The sequence below is a fragment of the Natator depressus genome, chromosome 2 (genome assembly GCF_965152275.1).
Source record: "Natator depressus isolate rNatDep1 chromosome 2, rNatDep2.hap1, whole genome shotgun sequence".
NCBI lineage: Eukaryota > Metazoa > Chordata > Testudines > Cheloniidae > Natator > Natator depressus.
The window spans coordinates 140,539,286-140,555,701 of NC_134235.1; the positions used below are offsets into that span (position 1 = coordinate 140,539,286).

General features: G+C 43.0%; 1 protein-coding gene across 4 annotated transcripts in view; it reads right to left on the bottom strand.

The window, feature by feature from the left end:
* Positions 1-2,708: 2,708 nt before the first annotated feature.
* TENT4A (terminal nucleotidyltransferase 4A) overlaps positions 2,709-16,416 on the bottom strand; it is a 102,160-nt gene continuing 88,452 nt past the window's right edge. For 2 of the 4 annotated variants that reach the window (XM_074945069.1, XM_074945068.1), the window contains one exon: positions 2,709-5,167. In XM_074945069.1, the coding sequence (XP_074801170.1) occupies positions 4,982-5,167 (186 nt within the window). In that variant the 3' untranslated portion in view covers positions 2,709-4,981. Of the gene's footprint in view, positions 5,168-15,195; positions 15,361-16,416 lie in introns of all 4 variants that reach the window. The other 2 variants (XM_074945067.1, XM_074945066.1) reach the window with 2 other exon arrangements.

The window sequence follows — 16,416 nt, forward strand, 5'->3', positions numbered from 1 at the left end:
TTGCCTGGAATCCTCCGTCAGCGAGTCCACGAACTTGCCCACAGACTGCCACACGTTGAAATCATACCTCTTGAGTAAGGCCTGATGGTTTGCCACTCAATAGTTGGAGGCTGTCAGATGAATAAATTGACAAATCAACTTTTTTGCTAAATAAATCTAGTCTCTTTCCATCTTTGTTTTTGGGAGTTGGGCTGGGTGGCCCCTGCCCATCCCTCTCGTTGGTCACAGAGGCCACTGAAGAGTTTGTGGCTGGGTGGGAATATAAATATTCAAACCCCTTCGCCAGAATGTAATACTTCCTCTCTGCCCACTTGGAAACAGGTGGGAGAGAGGACAGTGTCTGCCATAAGGCTTTCACCAGCTTTACTAATCCTTAGTGTACCGGGAGCGCCACTCTAGATGGGGCCACTGTGGCCAGAATGTCAAATAGCGTCAGAGGATTCTACCAACTCCAATCCTAGGTGTGCCGCCACCCACTTTAGCAGCTCCTGGTGTGCCTTAGCATCGTCCTGTGGCACTGTCTGGGACGGTCCCACTACTGCCTCATTAGGTGAGGACGACGAGGAGATGAGGGCAGGGGGAGGGTCTGGCTCAGCATCCCCCACATATGGGAGACCTCCACTGAGGCCGGAGGGTACTCTTGGGCACCTTGCTCAGACCCCTCCTCTGAGTCCGGAGCGGGGTGGGAGACTGTTGCCTGATGACCCTGACACTAAACACTGCATCTGGCTCTTCAATACCTGGGGGAACCCCCATGGGTTCCAAAAGTGCCATGAGGTAGGCCACTGGCCCTGGGGCCATGCTCTGCCTGGTGGCCCTGGAGGAGCCCCTCCAGATCTGGTTGGGTGTGACCGACCTGCGGGACCCACTATCTCCTCAGCCTCAGAGACCGAGGAGGAAAATTCCTGCCTTGAGGACCACTGTGGTGCCAATGTTACGTCCATATCCCCTCCACGCCTACCATCCCGGCGTCTGCGGCTTGGCTCGGCTGGGGCTCGGGGTCCTGGTGCTGCCTGTCCAGGGACTGGGGGTGGAGCTCAGCGGATCAGCGACAGTACACCAGCGATTGACACCTAGAGCTCTGGGAATGGTGCTGGAACTCTGGCAACTGAATGAGATGGCAGAGAACACTGCCTCGACCCTGGGGATCGGTGCTGTGAGTCCAGCAATCTACATCTTGGCATTAGGGACCGACCGGTCTCAAAGTCCTCAGGATCAGCACTGTCCCGGTGAACCCCATTGCCCCGAGGAGCGATGCCTGCATTGACAACCGGTGCTACGATTCTGGAGACTGGTGGTGTACTATGGCTTTGCGCTGACCATTGGGTGAGTGATGCCATGCCACAGGGGACCAGTGCTAAGAGTCCGGCGAACGGTGCTGGGAACTCTGGTTGGTATGGGCAGGTTGGAAGCGCATCCCTGGAGATCACTGCTTCGACATTGACCACCGCGGTTCGAGGGAGCAGTGCCGCACAGACGGAGAGCACTGCATGGGCCCCAGTGCCGGCTTCCCTCTGGAGATGACTACGTCTTGATGGTGCATCGGTGGATAGCCTAGCGATGCAGGTGCCTGGCTGGGCTCCAGAGACATGCTGCCCAGCATGGGCCTATGCTCCTCTTTGGACTTTCCTTTTCCAATATGGGATGTCAGGGAACGCCCTTTCCTGGTGTGGTTCCTCTGCTTCTTAGCAGGTACCAGGGACCAGGACCAGCATCAGGAGGGCAGTGCTGGCAGCGCACTTTGCACCAATGCTGCTGTGCTCCTTGCGTAGTCTGATCTCAGCGGCTCGGAGACTGGTGGGAGGGCCAACTCCATGAGGATCACTCTTAGTCTTATGTCCAGCTCCTTTTCTATTTCTTGGCTTTAAGCTCTTGCAGATGCGACACATATAGCTAACATGGGTTTCCCCCAAACACTTCAAGCAGCTTTGATGAGGGTTGCTGATCAGCATAGGCTTTTTGCAGCAATCACAATGCTTGAAGCCCAAGGATCGGGGCATGCCCCACCCCGGGCTAAATCTCTTAGGAGACTATCTACAGTACTATTAGAAAACTATTAAGAGAACAGAAAAGCAATGTCCAAGAAGAACTGACAACTTACTCAGAAAAGAGTGCATGGCAACAAACTGACATATGGCAGGAAGAATGAACTCGAACTGCCATCATAGCTATCACTGATGCTACCACCACAAGATGGGTTGATGAGATTTACTATTACATTGTTTTCCTGCTCTCAAAAAGCATTTTCATCTGAACAGGTGATGTGATAAACTACAGCAACACCATCTCCATTAGGTCAGTGGAATCTTAAGTAACACTTTAAATGAGAAACCAAAATACCTGCCATACTCCTTCCCTAGGTGTTTCATCCTTACCTTAAGCATGCAACCTCTCTGACATTTATTTTAGCCTGCCAGGACAACCCTACCCTTGCACCAGTTGTTGAGAGCAAAATGGCAAGCTAAAAAAAACCTATATGTTAGCAAGATATTTTTCCTTCAAAATAATTCTATGCAAATGAAGTGGGACAAAGAAAACAGAGCTGAAATTTAACTGAAGATTTACTGAACAGTTTGCCAAAGTTATAATATATGGTTGCTTTAATGAAAAACCATTGTCACTACAGACACTGAAATACAACTAAGTGTTCAATGCTGTAACACACCTGTGCTAGTACATTTCAGCACCTTTGAGCCAGATCTTCCCTTCCTACTGTTCTCAGAAGGTGTATGACTTTTAAGAGACATTTAAAAGACAATAGATGTATTGTTTTATAGGAGCATTTTGAAGCAGATGTTTGAAATAAAGGTTAAAATGTGGGGTTAAGAGTGAATTAAACCCTTCCATTAGATTTCTTGTGAATATCTATCTAGCTATACACACACACACACCCCAACAACAACTGGTCTCCAAAGTTTATTAAAAATCAAAGAATAGAAAATTTTACATAAAAATATGTCAATTTTAGCTTCCACATTGTTGTCCACACAAAAAAAATCTAAACATGATTTTTTTAAACCTGTAGCACATAACCACAGCAGTAGCCAGGCCAATTTATTTGGTACACCATGACTGACATGGAACATGATACCTGTTTCCTTTTAAATGAATTTTGCTTTAAAACGAACGCTAGTTAAGACACCAACTAAAGCCTCTGAAGTTTCCGTAATGTAGGTTTATGCTCAATATTGCTAGTGTGTAAAGATTAGTAGTACAGGCCTACGTATCAGCCCTTAAATATTGGTTAATGAATATGTTCACAATTTTTTAAAAATAATTTGTGGTAAATCTGGATCATTAAGTACTGCAGACAAATGTGCTACTCTACTTTGGAATGTTGCCCCCTCTCGTCTCAAGGAGATCTGTTTGCAACTGACAGATGTAGTAACAATATGGTTTAGTCCTGCTTCAAAGGCAAATTGCACTTTATAAAGCTTCATCATGTTAGACGCCTCATTTTTATCTTAACATTCAGATATCAGTTTTAAAATATTCCATTTCTATACATTTAGATGTCATGGTAATAGAATTTTTTCAGCTTTCTCCACTAACTAGACTTCAGATAACTAACCTGTAGTGTTCAGCAGGATTAAGAACCCTCATTTTAAAAATGGGAAGTCAGAGGGCACGTGAGATGCAACTAACCCCCAGGACAACTGTGGTGCTCTAAAAACTCAGGGTCAGGCAGGATGCATATTTCCTTGTCCAAAAAAGTTAACAAAGACAGTGGTTGTCATGGCAATACACACTTGCATAGTATACCTGTATGCATCTGTAAATTAAGTGCCAGCCACAGATTGTGTCCAACACTGGGCTGTGCTCTCCTCCAATACATTAAAAGATGCTTCTTGCAATGCTTAGAGCAGCTGAAGTACTTTATATATTTGCTCTTAACAGAACGAATGCATACTGCTATACAGATTCCTTAATGGAATCAACATATTTCCTTTCTCCACATTCTTCAAGCTGGGTACCTTTGTTTAATAATGATGTTCAGCCCCAACCATTAATGGGTTACACATTACTAAATCCAACAGAAGCATATAGTTCACAATTCTTAAATTTCATGTCAGGACTTAACCCCTTTTCAACCTCAAGAGGTTACATTTCTGGCACTTTAAATGCTGGATTTGTTGTCTATTACAAGGAATAAATTAAAACCCACTGGTCAGAGCAAGACAACTGATAGAGGCCAGACAATGAGCTAAAATGCATGGTCAAAACACTTTGGAGCTTAATACCTTCATAAAACCATATGCCAAATCAGCACTTTCATTGTGAATCAAGAAGCCTCAAACAGTACCAGAAATGATGTCATGTTCGCAACACTGCTCAGACAAACTGCCAAACTATGAACCCAACTTAGATAATACAACCTGGGAAAGGATCTGTAAATTAAACAAAAAAAAAACCCACCTCCTCCCTTTAGATACAACTTATGTGACAAAATGAAATTAAATTAAAAATTCTGAGTTATTGCACAAATTATACTTTTTCAATATTTACAGAGCAAAAAAGTTCTGAAATTTGAAATAAAAACAGGAGGGGCAGCAAAACTATTTTATCATCAATAAAAAAAATGTCAAGGACTGAAGCTCCTTTGCTCCTCAAACAAAAGAGCAAAACAAAATCCCCACAAAGGAACAGATGTAGCTACAGAAAAAACGCTACAGTATTTATAATGTCCTTGCAGTTCTAAGGCCAGAGCTGCTTCAGCACTGTATGAGTAATAATGGGAAGGCAAAAAAACAAAAAACAAAAACAAAAAACCCCTTCCACATTTAATAAGGCTTCACAAATAAGCACAACTACTTTAAGATGGACTTCACCACCACATGAAGAAACATGCAAAAAGTCAGTTGCAGATATTTGGCAACACCCACAAACTGATGTGCTGAATGCTGGTCTCCATTCCCTCGTCTAGTATCGTTCACTCAGCTTCAGTTTGTAAAATGGGGGAAGATCATCCTGGCATTAGCCATTATCTGCTGAGACTAATAGGCAAACTGTCTTTGTGTTTTTTTCTTCGCCAGATGTTACGATTATATTGGTGGTGTCCTCTGTTGCCAACTGGCTGCCTCACACCTCCACTGCTGACTGGACTGTAGCCATTCCCTTGGTTAGGATTATGAGCTCCTTTCATAGAGAATTTCATTCCACTGTGCTGCTAAAAATACAGAAGTGTTCAGTTTAGTACTATAGTCAGCTGAAACAAAGTGCATCAATTCTCTAACCAGCTTTACTTTCTCAATGTGCTACTCATTGTCAGAACATGTATCAAAACAAGTAACAATATCTTTCCACATTTGACTAAAATATACAAGAAACACCCCATTTGAGAAACTAGCTTGCACTACCACCGTTATGGAAGGGAGTGTATTCTGAAGTATACTCCTCAAATGTAAAGGTACTAGGTCAAAGGCAAGTGTCCTAAGCACCCTTTAGTTTTGCATTAAATATACAGTTCATCTAAATATATTGACTAGAGATGTGATTAATTTGTTTCACATTTAGTTAATTTTTTGTAGAGACTTAGTACGAATACAAGTAAATGTTAAATATAGGATCAGTTACTGCTGGTGAAATGTTTACTTTTTACTAGCAGTTACCACACTGGTATCTGAGATACCACACAAAGTCATTGTGCTTGGGATAGGTGTTAACTATGTTCTCAGATACCATGGCATGGTAACTGCTGGCAAAAGTTTTAATGGCAGCCAGTGTAAATCTGCTACCACCTCGGGTGACATGGGTATATTCTATTCACCTATAGTAAGTTGACAGTGAACAGGTGTCCACGTTAAGTGAGATATTGCTTGAATAAGGAGGCCCTGAAACAAAAAAAAAGGTATTACTTTTGATAATACCGTCAGTTCATCACAAGGCCTTGGAAATAAGTATGCTATGAAGCATGACCAGAGGCTCCTTTTCATGCAGACAAATAATTTTATAGTGCATTTAAATATCTTCAAAAGGAGGACACTATCAATCTAAGTTATCAAATCTATTCATTACCTTTTATCACCACCTATTTTAGTTTAAGAAAATCTTCACAACAGGCTTTCATAATTGCAGAGAATTTTAACTACCAGTATAAATCACCTGCATACATGTGTGTACAGGATCTACAAGACTTAGTCCATTACTTTCTTAGAATAATAAAGTTTCTTCAACTAATTGACGACACATTTCCACATCAGTCCGAAGTAACAGCAATTGTGTAAATCTTAGAAACGGTGTCTATTTGTACAACTAAGCCTGCATCAAGTTTATCTAGCTCATATTTTATTATTCAAACAACATATTAAAATAGATGAGAGGCCAACATGACTGCATCAAGTAGAGAAAGATGAAAAAAGTGAACTTAGAAACCTAAGAGGAAATTAACGAGCTGCAGTTTAAAATGAGCTGCAGGGTGGCAAGAAAGCAACTGTAGCAGGAAGTACAGAGCTCATTCCATCTCCTGTTGAGGTCAATAGTAAATGGGAAGACTCCTTCAATGAGTGCACGATAGGGCTCATTAATAATGCCAACAGAAAACACATTTTTATCTAAATTAACTCATTTGGAACTAGTGTAGGACTATGGTGCAGCACGTATATTCCTGCTTTTATCCAGAAGTAGTCATTCAGACCACCGGCCCAGGTGCTATGATAATACAAATAATAAGTCTGTGTGTCATGAAAAATTCAGGATATAAAAAAAGCGAGTCAACCTAATCAGGCACCTAGAAAGCTTTGTTCTTGGATTTGAGACTTGGTGCTTGATATTACCATATTAGTCTCAGCCTAAATTAGTCAAATTAAGCCTGAACTTGATAATACACCCATTATTATTTGCACAAGACATCCTGGCAATCCAGAGACTAGAAACGGTTACACTTTATTTAAAAAAAATCAGGAAAGACAGGGAGATGAGACGGAACTCCTGAAGCACCAACTCTGGAGAAGACTGGAGTGTCCAAATGTTTACCCAAATATACGATCACCAAAAGATCAAGCATTTGCCAAAAGTATTACTTCATCAATCTAAGGACTGTGGCTCAAACACTGAACATTACTAACGTACCATGTGGATTTTAGGTTTTTTTTTTTTTTTTTAAAAACAGACAACTTCTGAGACACTAAATTTTTAGTGGTTTGCTTTTGAAGCAAGAAGTCATGCTGTTCAGTGGTGTTCTCATTAGCAGAAAACTCAAAGTAATGTTTATTAGGAATTAAGCCAAGGCTCTTGGCTCCTACACAGTAAATTTTCTGTTCTAAACAAGTTTGTAAATAAATGAATCCGTTTCTTTTGTTAGTAAACTTGCCCTCTAGACAGAACCTCAAGAAGAGAGCAGAAAGTTCATCCTGGCTCTATAGGAAATACTTCTGGTAATGAAGCACCAAGACTTGAGGCTGAAGGAAAAACCCAAAGTATATACCATAAACATAGCAATTCTGTTAGCTGGAGAGTGGAAAAATCCTACAAAAAGTTAAGACGACAACTTCTAGCTGCACTTCTTGGCCTCACTTGTACAAAGTTTGCTGCATTTACATAATGAGCTATAGATGCAGACAGATTAAAAATAGCACTGTTTGGAGAGATCCAAGGCAGGCACAATTGTCCTTCTCACAGCATTTCCAAGATGTATATAACACACTAGAAATCTTATCATGGATAGATGCAAAGTTAATCTAGATTTTCTGTCATAAAGAGTGATTGTATTGGGCTCTTAATCACAAACAGCTTGCTGTCTTCAGTGAGCCTGAAGAGTAGCTCCTTACCCCTAAAAAGCAAGCCTCCTAGTGTCACAAGAGGGGCTGAAAAGTGATGGAAAACGTAAGACTCATGTGATTAGGTACTGGCTACAGAGTGACCAGAAGTCAGGAAGTAAGTCCCTTCTTTGTAGCTTGATAAAGACAAAATATCAATTTTATCTGTAATTTTGGCATCTTTAGATTCACTGCCCTGGACAGAAATATTAATTTATGTTCACTTATCTAGTCTAATTGAGTGGAAGCAGAGTTCCTCTTCTTTTAAATTAAAAGCCTGTTGGCAATATGCATGAACTGGCCACTCTCTTCCCCAGACTAATACAGCCAAAACTAAAGAGAAAACTAGAACACAGTTTGAGACATTATGATAGTGCGGCATTTTAACTTCAGGCTCCATCCCCTCTTGCCACAGCTGGAAGACAATCAAATCCCATGTTAAACCAAACTTAGTATTTCATATCCTGTATGCATACATATGTCTGTCTAGCACAGTAGATTCATATGGGAGTAATCAAAATTACAGGCAAACTGTTTGTTGTTCTCCCATGATAAACTCACTGCTCTGTACAGAAGTTCATACTCATGGGAAATAGTAAACAGTAACCACAGCACACTAATCATTTAGGGAAGGTAACAGTGAACATATATGGTCATTACAAACAAAACAAACACCATGCATCTGACAAAGTGGGTATTCACCCACGAAAGCTTATGCTCCAATACATCTGTTAGTCTATAAGGTGCCATAGGACTCTTTGCCGCAACAACAATGGCATTTATCACCAAGAAAGTTGCTATCCAGTTTCCACCAAAGAGAAACTGCAAATCGAGGAAGTGAATATAAGGCATGAATGAATGCATCAGGTCGGACTAAGGCCCGGTCTACAGTACGTGGTAATTTTGGAATTAGCCGAGTTACTTCAAAATAAAACGGATTCCGTCCACATAACCAAACCAGTTTTTTCGATTTAAAGGGCTCTTTACTCTGATTTCTGTATTCCACCTCGACAAGTGGAGTAGCTCTAAAATAAAGATCACAGTTCCGGATTACAGGTACTGTGGACGCAATTAGACGTAATTGGCCTCCGGGAGCTCTCCCAGAATACTCCTCTGTGACTGCTCTGGACAACACTCTCAAACAACCAACCAACCATGCACTAGCCAGGTAGGTAGTAAAAGCCCCGGGAACTTTTGAATTTCCTGTTTGGTCACCATCAGCACAGGCGACCATGCAGAGTCCACCATCACAGGCGACCACGCAGTCCCAGATTCGCAGATGAGCTCCAGCATGGTCCGAGCGGGAGGTACTGGATTTCATTGCATGTGGGACAGATGAATCTGTTATGGCAGAACTACGTTCCAAAAAAGAAACGCAAATACGTACGCTAAAGTCTCCAGGGCCATGACGGAAAGAGGCTACTCCAGAGACACAGAGCAGTGTCGTACAAAAATCAAAGAGCTCAGGCAAGCGTACCAAAAAGCCAGGGAGGCGGATGGGCTCTCTGGGTCACAGCCTCATACAGGCCGTTTCTACCATGAGCTGCATGCAATTATGGGGGATGACACCACCACTACCCCACCACTGTCCGTGAACACCTGCAATGGGGGAGTAGCACGGAGAGAGGATGATGAGTTTTTGGAGGAGGAGGACGATGACAGTGCACAGGTGGCAAGTGGGGAAGCTGTTTCCCGCCCTAGCCAGGAACTATGCTTAACATTGGAGCCAATAGCCTCCCCCCACTCCCAAGGCATACTCCCGGACCATGACCCGGGGGAAGGCACTTCTGGTGAGTGATAGCTTAATCGGAGGCATGCGGTGGGGGCAAACCCAGACGCACTGCGCTGTTCGTGTTTAGTTTAAAGGACTCATCCCTGCTCAGAGCCTCATCGGAGCCATGTGGTGGGTGTGTGTGTGTGTTTGGGGGGGGGGGAGGGACAGGAGGGTGTTGTGTGAAGTGATCATCCCAGAGAGCCCACGGGCCCTCCTTTTATATGGCAAACCCACCAGGCATTGCTTGCTATGGGAAAGGGGCTGGGCAGTTTGAAAGCACTGAAATGAATGTGGAAGAAGCAGAACCCCGCGTGCCCCTAGGGCTTACCATAGCTGCCTGCAAGCTGAATTCTGTTGCCTGGCTGCATGTGACGGCTTACTCACACCAAAGTGGCAGGCACTTCAGTATAAGAGGCAAAATGAGACCTTGTACAGAAAGAACATGTGCTGTGTACTACGAATTGCCTGTTTCACTGAGAAAGAGTGTCCCCTTTGTTCTCTAAAACGTATCTTTTAAAATACTACCCTCCCTTTTTCTCCTCCCGCAGCAGGTGCAAATGTTTCAACGCGGCTCCTATCTACTCTGTGCCAGAGGCTGGTCCAGATTAGAAGGCAGAAAAAATGAACTGGGGACGACATGTTTGCTGAGCTCATGTAGTCCTCCCACACTGATAGGGCCCAGCTGAATGTGTGGTGGCAAACAATTGCGGGGTCGCGTAAACCATTACATGAATACGAAGAGAGGAGAGACGTGTGTGATGAGAGCAGGCAGGATGCTATGGTCAAGCTCATGGGGGAGCAAACTGACATGCTCCGCTGTATGGTGGATCTAATGAGGGAAAAGCAGCAAGACCACAGACTGCCGCTGCAGCCCCTGTATAACCGCCCTCCCTCCTCCCCAAGTTCCATAGCCTCCTCACCCAGACGCCCAAGAACACGGGGGTGGGGTGGGGGGAGAGGCTACGGGGACGCACACAGTCAACCCCAGAGGATTGCACAAGCAGCAGAAAGCTGACATATCCTAAATTTTGATTTGGTTTCTGGACTTGTCCTTCCCTCCTCCTCCACCCCCTAACACAATACCCCCCCTCCCCCGTCTAGCTTCTGATTTTTCTCAATGTTTTGTGCAACAAATAATAAAGAACGGTTTTTGTGACAATTGTGACTTTATTTCCTTCCATATATGTATATAGGGGGCGGGTAACTTTAAGAGAAACAAACAACTCTCACACCGTACCCTGGTCAGTCATGAAACTGGCCTTCAAAGTTACTCTGATGTGCAGCGCACTCTGTTGCACTCTTCTAATGGCCCTGTTGTCTGGCTGTGCGAAACTGGCCGCCAGGCGAGTTGCCTCAACCTCCCACCCCGCCATAAATGTCTCCCCCTTACTTTCACAGATATTGTGGAGCACACAACAAGCAGCAATTACAATTGGAATATTGGTTGTGCGGAGATCTAACCAAGTCGGTAAACTGCGCCAGTGCGCTTTCAAACATCCAAAAGCACATTTTACCACCATTCTGCACTTGCTCAACCTATAGGTGAACTGCTCCTTACTACTGTCCAGGGTGCCTGCGTACGGCTTCATGAGTCATGGCATTAAGGGGTAGGCTGGGTCCCCGAGGATAACTATAGGCATTTCAGCATCCCCAATGGTAATTTTCTGGTCTGGGAAGTAAGTTCCTTCCTGCAGCTGTTCAAACAGACCAGACTTCCTGAAGATGCCAGCGTCATGCACCTTTCCCAACCATCCCACGTTGATGTCGGTGAAATGTCCCTTCTGATTCATCAGTGCTTGCAGCACTATGGAAAAGTACCCCTTGCAGTTTATGTACTGGCCACCCCGGTGTTCCGGGGCCAAGATAGGGATATGCGTTCTATTGCCCTGCCGCAGTTAGGGAACCCCAGGGCATTAAAGCCATCCACAATGGTCTGCACATTTCCCAAAGTCACTACCCTTGATAGCAGCTGGTGAATGATTGCATTGGCTACTTGCAGCACAGCAGCCCCCACAGTAGATTTGCCCACTCCAAACTGATTCCCGACTGATCGGTAGCTGTCGGGCGTTGCAAGCTTCCACAGGGCTATGGCCACTCGCTTCTCAACTGTGAGGGCTGCTCTCATTTTGGTGTCTTTGTGCTTCAGGGCAGGGGATAGCAAGTCACAAAGTTCCATGAAAGTGGCCCTACGCATATGAAAGTTTCTCAGCCACTGGGAATTATCCCATACCTGCAACACTACGCAGTCCCACCAATCTGTGCTTGTTTCCCGGGGCCAGAATCGGCATTCCACGGCATGAACCTGGCCCAACACCACCATCTGCACGCCAAAAAGGCTTCCGAAAATTCAAATAGAATAATTTCTAAATAATTTCGCACTGTAGACGTACCCTAAGATTATGACATATTACAGTGTTTTTCAAACTGGGGTCTGCAGACCCGCAGGAGTACACTCAGTTCCCTAACATGCAGGAGGTGCTGGGAAGGAGCGGGAGGAGTGGGGACAGGGTGCGCTCGGGGGAGGGAAAGGACAGGGGTGGGAAGAGTTGGGGTGGGGCCTTGGGGGAAGGGGTGGAATGGGGGCTTGGGGATCTGCGAAAAATTTAAAATCAAAGTGGGGGTCCTCGAGTTGCTGAAGTTTGAGAACTGCTGCCATATTAGACACTGGATGCCATATTAGACATTTTAGACACTGGATATTAGACACTACCATATTAGACACTGGATTAGACACTGCTGCCATTTAAGACACTGGATGCCCTTGAAACTCTGATATGTTTTTACATCTTTTCCCCTTCCCTTCTGTTCTCCATGTCAGCAAAATGTAAAAGCTACTATATTAGAGTATTTGGAAAGCACCTGTCTGAAGAGGGAGAAAGACTCAGAATTAGCGTTTAAAAAAATGACTTAGGGAATCCCAAACCAGAAGATTCACCTTGCATTTAACAAGGTCGCCTATCAATTCAGAGTCTTTTGTAGGTCAAAGTGAAACCCTGCATTCACATGAACAAGGTGGCTGAAGGACATTGTCCTGACAAGGTATAGGAAAGTAAAGGAAACTCTAAATACTGTATAGAGGCATTTCATCCCAGATGGATGAGTGGACTACGTTAGAAATCATATACATCTTGGAGGGCTCTGAGAGGTCTGTCTTTGCCCAACAACTTAATACCCTTGAAGAAAGAAACAGGAGTACTTCTTGACTGATGTTCACTTATTTATAAATATGAATTCTGAAGTACTGCATGCTTTTCCAACATCTTTAAGGAAAGGTATGGCCTCAACTCTCTTGGTCTTTTCAAAGGTGATGTTTTGTACAGTAGCCCACAAAACAGTCTTGACAAACATTTAACTTGTCTACACCATTTGAAGAGAACGTTTTTACATGTATTCAATCCTAACCCAGATTTTAGGCCCCAATTCAAACCTATCTTCTCTGGTATCTTTGTAGGACTTTTTTTTTTTTTTTTTTAAACTCTTGTTGGGAGAAGCCCAAGAAAGACTGATGGCAATGTCCACTAAAACCTGCCTTAAGAATGGAAGAGATTGGTAAAAGTAATTCTTCTCATCCGCTTCAGACTCTACTCTATTGAACTGTTCCAGAATCATTTTATTTTATTTGGTCAGTCCTGATTTTTACTGCCACAGTCTATCCTAGGAAAAAGCAGCAATATCACTGCTGGGCTGATGGTATGAGTAACTAGCACAATGAAGCACTGGCAAATGCCAGACAAGGCCAGAATAAATTATATGAAGAAATCAATCTGTAGTTGGTCTGCAATTATAAAAACAGTTCAATTCATTACTTCAGAATCAAGCTTAACGTATCAATTCCTCTCCCATTTTCCTTTCTTAGAGGAGGGCTCAATCAAAAGACATACTAGCAAAGTCCTTTCAAGTTTGTCTTTTCACATCATTGTATTTGGAAAGACTGAGGCAGGCCAGATGTGAATATGACAAAAATTAAGAGTTAGAGTTTTCTAATAGTCCTGCTTCCTTTCACGGTACTTTGAGTCTAAGATTTAGAAGGGACTTGTTGCTTTAAGGAAACCATGGAATCCTAGCTCACATCCAAGCACAGTCAGACAGACTCCTCCCATCTCCTCTCCTGACTAGATTAAAACTAGTCAGTGAGCTGTTGATTCAGGACAGAGCACAAGGAAGGGAAGTGTATCTTGCCCTGGGGAGAGAAGGGAAATGGGCAGGAGCTGGGAATATGAGTTCTAGTTGTCATTGTGGTGACAACTGAAGGATATTTCCTCCCCTGATCTGAACATGCTTGCAGGATTTTTGCTCTGATACATATTCCATCAGTGATCAGAAAGACAATGTTGGTTCAGAGGCCAGTCTGCTGCTGTCCCCAACTGCACTTCCAAACTGTTTTCCAGCGAAGTGGAAGAATTACTTGCAATAGAGGAATGACTGTGTTCCTGACAGTGAGGTAGCCCTATGTCAGGAATAAAGTTGCCTTACTAAATCCTTGGCATGACTCCAATCTACAAACAGCAAAGCAGGAGCAGTTATGCCCCTGGTTATAAGAGGAAGTGCACCAAAGTTTTTCCAAGAGGGGGTAAATGAGACGAAAGCTTTGGTGCCAAGAAAATCTGCCCCAAGAGCAGCTGTCTTCCATTCCAAGTGCGAAGTTTCTTTTGAGTACAGGAACAGTAAACCTTTGCTGCTGCTGGAGCTTATCTACTGACAAGAGCCGGGAATCTACCCTGGGGCTTCAGTGAAGACCCTCTCCTCTACAGATGGAGGCCAAGCTATACTGAGTGGGAGAAAACTGCTGGGGGGACCCCCAAAAAATAAAGGAGTCATTTTCCACAGGAAGTATCCTTTAAAAAAAGACTCATAGAACACGAGCAAACATCTGTAGAGACATTCCCAAGTTAGTCAGTCTATATAGCTCTGAGTATCTGCTATTAATAGTCCTTGGTCACAGGTGAAAAACTGTGAATGCAAATTATTGCAGGAAATCCTTCAGATCTCAACAGAATCCAGGTAACAAATGCCCTCAAACTTCTCAATAAAGAAAAAAAAAGGCACAAAAAGTAGTCTCAGGATTTTATTGTCTGAACTGTTTCCTTATAATTAAGGCCCAAGGAGAAATTACAGATGGTTTTGAGGGGATAGCCTCATGAATACCTGAATTACTGGAAGACACTGAGGTAACTATTTATAAAATTTACAATTGTTCTTTGCAGTCTTGCACAAAATACTCCAAGTATTTGGTAACTGAAAGATGAACTCTTGTACCCACATTTATATCACTAACTGCTCCTTTGGAAACTGGATTCAGATTTATATCCTCTGCTGGCAAGGTTAAGATGTTAAACTACCTTTATCAAAAAGAATGGTTAGGAAAAAGGCCGGTTGGATTGCAGTTTATGTATTAACCAGAATGGGCTACTAAAAATAACTCATTTTATTTTTTTTTTATAAATAATTTAGTTGATATGATCACAGGTCTTACTTTGCAGTATGGGTTATCAATTATATAGTCTAATTAAAAAGCAAAATACTTATTACATTCTTGTTAAAATATGAAGAATTGACCATTAGGAAAGCTGTTTACACAGGCTAGGACCAACACCAGATACAGCGGAGGATAGTTTAAGGAAAGAATGCATGGAATCAAATTAAAATTAAAGTAAAATAAAAACGTACCTTCTGATACAAGTGGGGGCTTGGCAGAGGATTGGGGGATGCAGAGGGAACAGCAGGAGAGGGCATGTGGTGAACAGCTTTCAGAGATGGTGCCCCTTCACTGTCAACCTGTCTGCAGGGAAGTGGAGGACCAGCGATGGTAGGTGGAGGGACAGTAAACCTTGTCTAAGTGAAAGAGGGGTGAAAAATACGTCAGTGAAGTGGCCAGAATACACTATACAGGAACTCAATACACAGATTCTATTTAAAAAAGTATGGCATACTATATGTAATTACCCAATACTACTACTAACTACATCTTGCATGTAAACAAACATCTTGCATTTAAACTACATCTTTGCATTTCTTGGCATTCATTCGCAATTTCCTTTAAGGTTTCCAGTGTCTAAAGCAGGGGTAGGCAACCTATAGCACGCGTGCCAAAGGCGGAATGCGAGCTGATTTTCAGGGACACTCACACTGCCTGGGTCCTGGCCATCGGTCCAAGGGGCTCTGCATTTTAATTTAATTTTAAATGAAGCTTCTTAAACATTTTAAAAACCTTATTTACTTTACATACAACAATAGTTTAGTTATATATTAAAGACTTATAGAAAGAGACCTTCTAAAAACATTAAAATGTATTACTGGCATGCGAAACCTTAAATTAGAGTGAATAAATGAAGACTCGGCACACCACTTCTGAAAGGTTGCCAACACCTGGTCTAAAGGGTTGTATGTTTCTATTTTTCAATTTGCAGAAGAGTGGACATTAGAGTTTCTGGACACATTACTAGTGAGCTTTATAACAGTCAAATTGACAGAAACAAACCTGAAAAGAGAGTTGTCCCTTTAGCTAAATACAAAACCAAAATACTCAAGCAGTCCTCCTCAAACTGAAACCAAAACAAGCCTTGCATCACACTCAGAAAATGGAGGTTACTCACCTTACACAGTAACTGTCTTTCTTCAAGATACATGTGAATCTCAAGCCCTTGATTGGAGATTTTACACTAGCAGTGTCCATTTGGCCTGTGCATGCACTCTATACAACCTCATGATGTGCACCGAAGCTACAGGTGGTTGCATGGGCAAATTGCCTTCAGATCCTTTATCTGAATATGCAACAAAAAGCAATTCAAAGCAGAAGGCAAGGAGGGCAGGTAGTGGAGCATCCACAGGCGGACACATCTTAAAGAATCACAGTTCCTGCACAAAAGGAGTAACCTCCTCTTCTTTGCA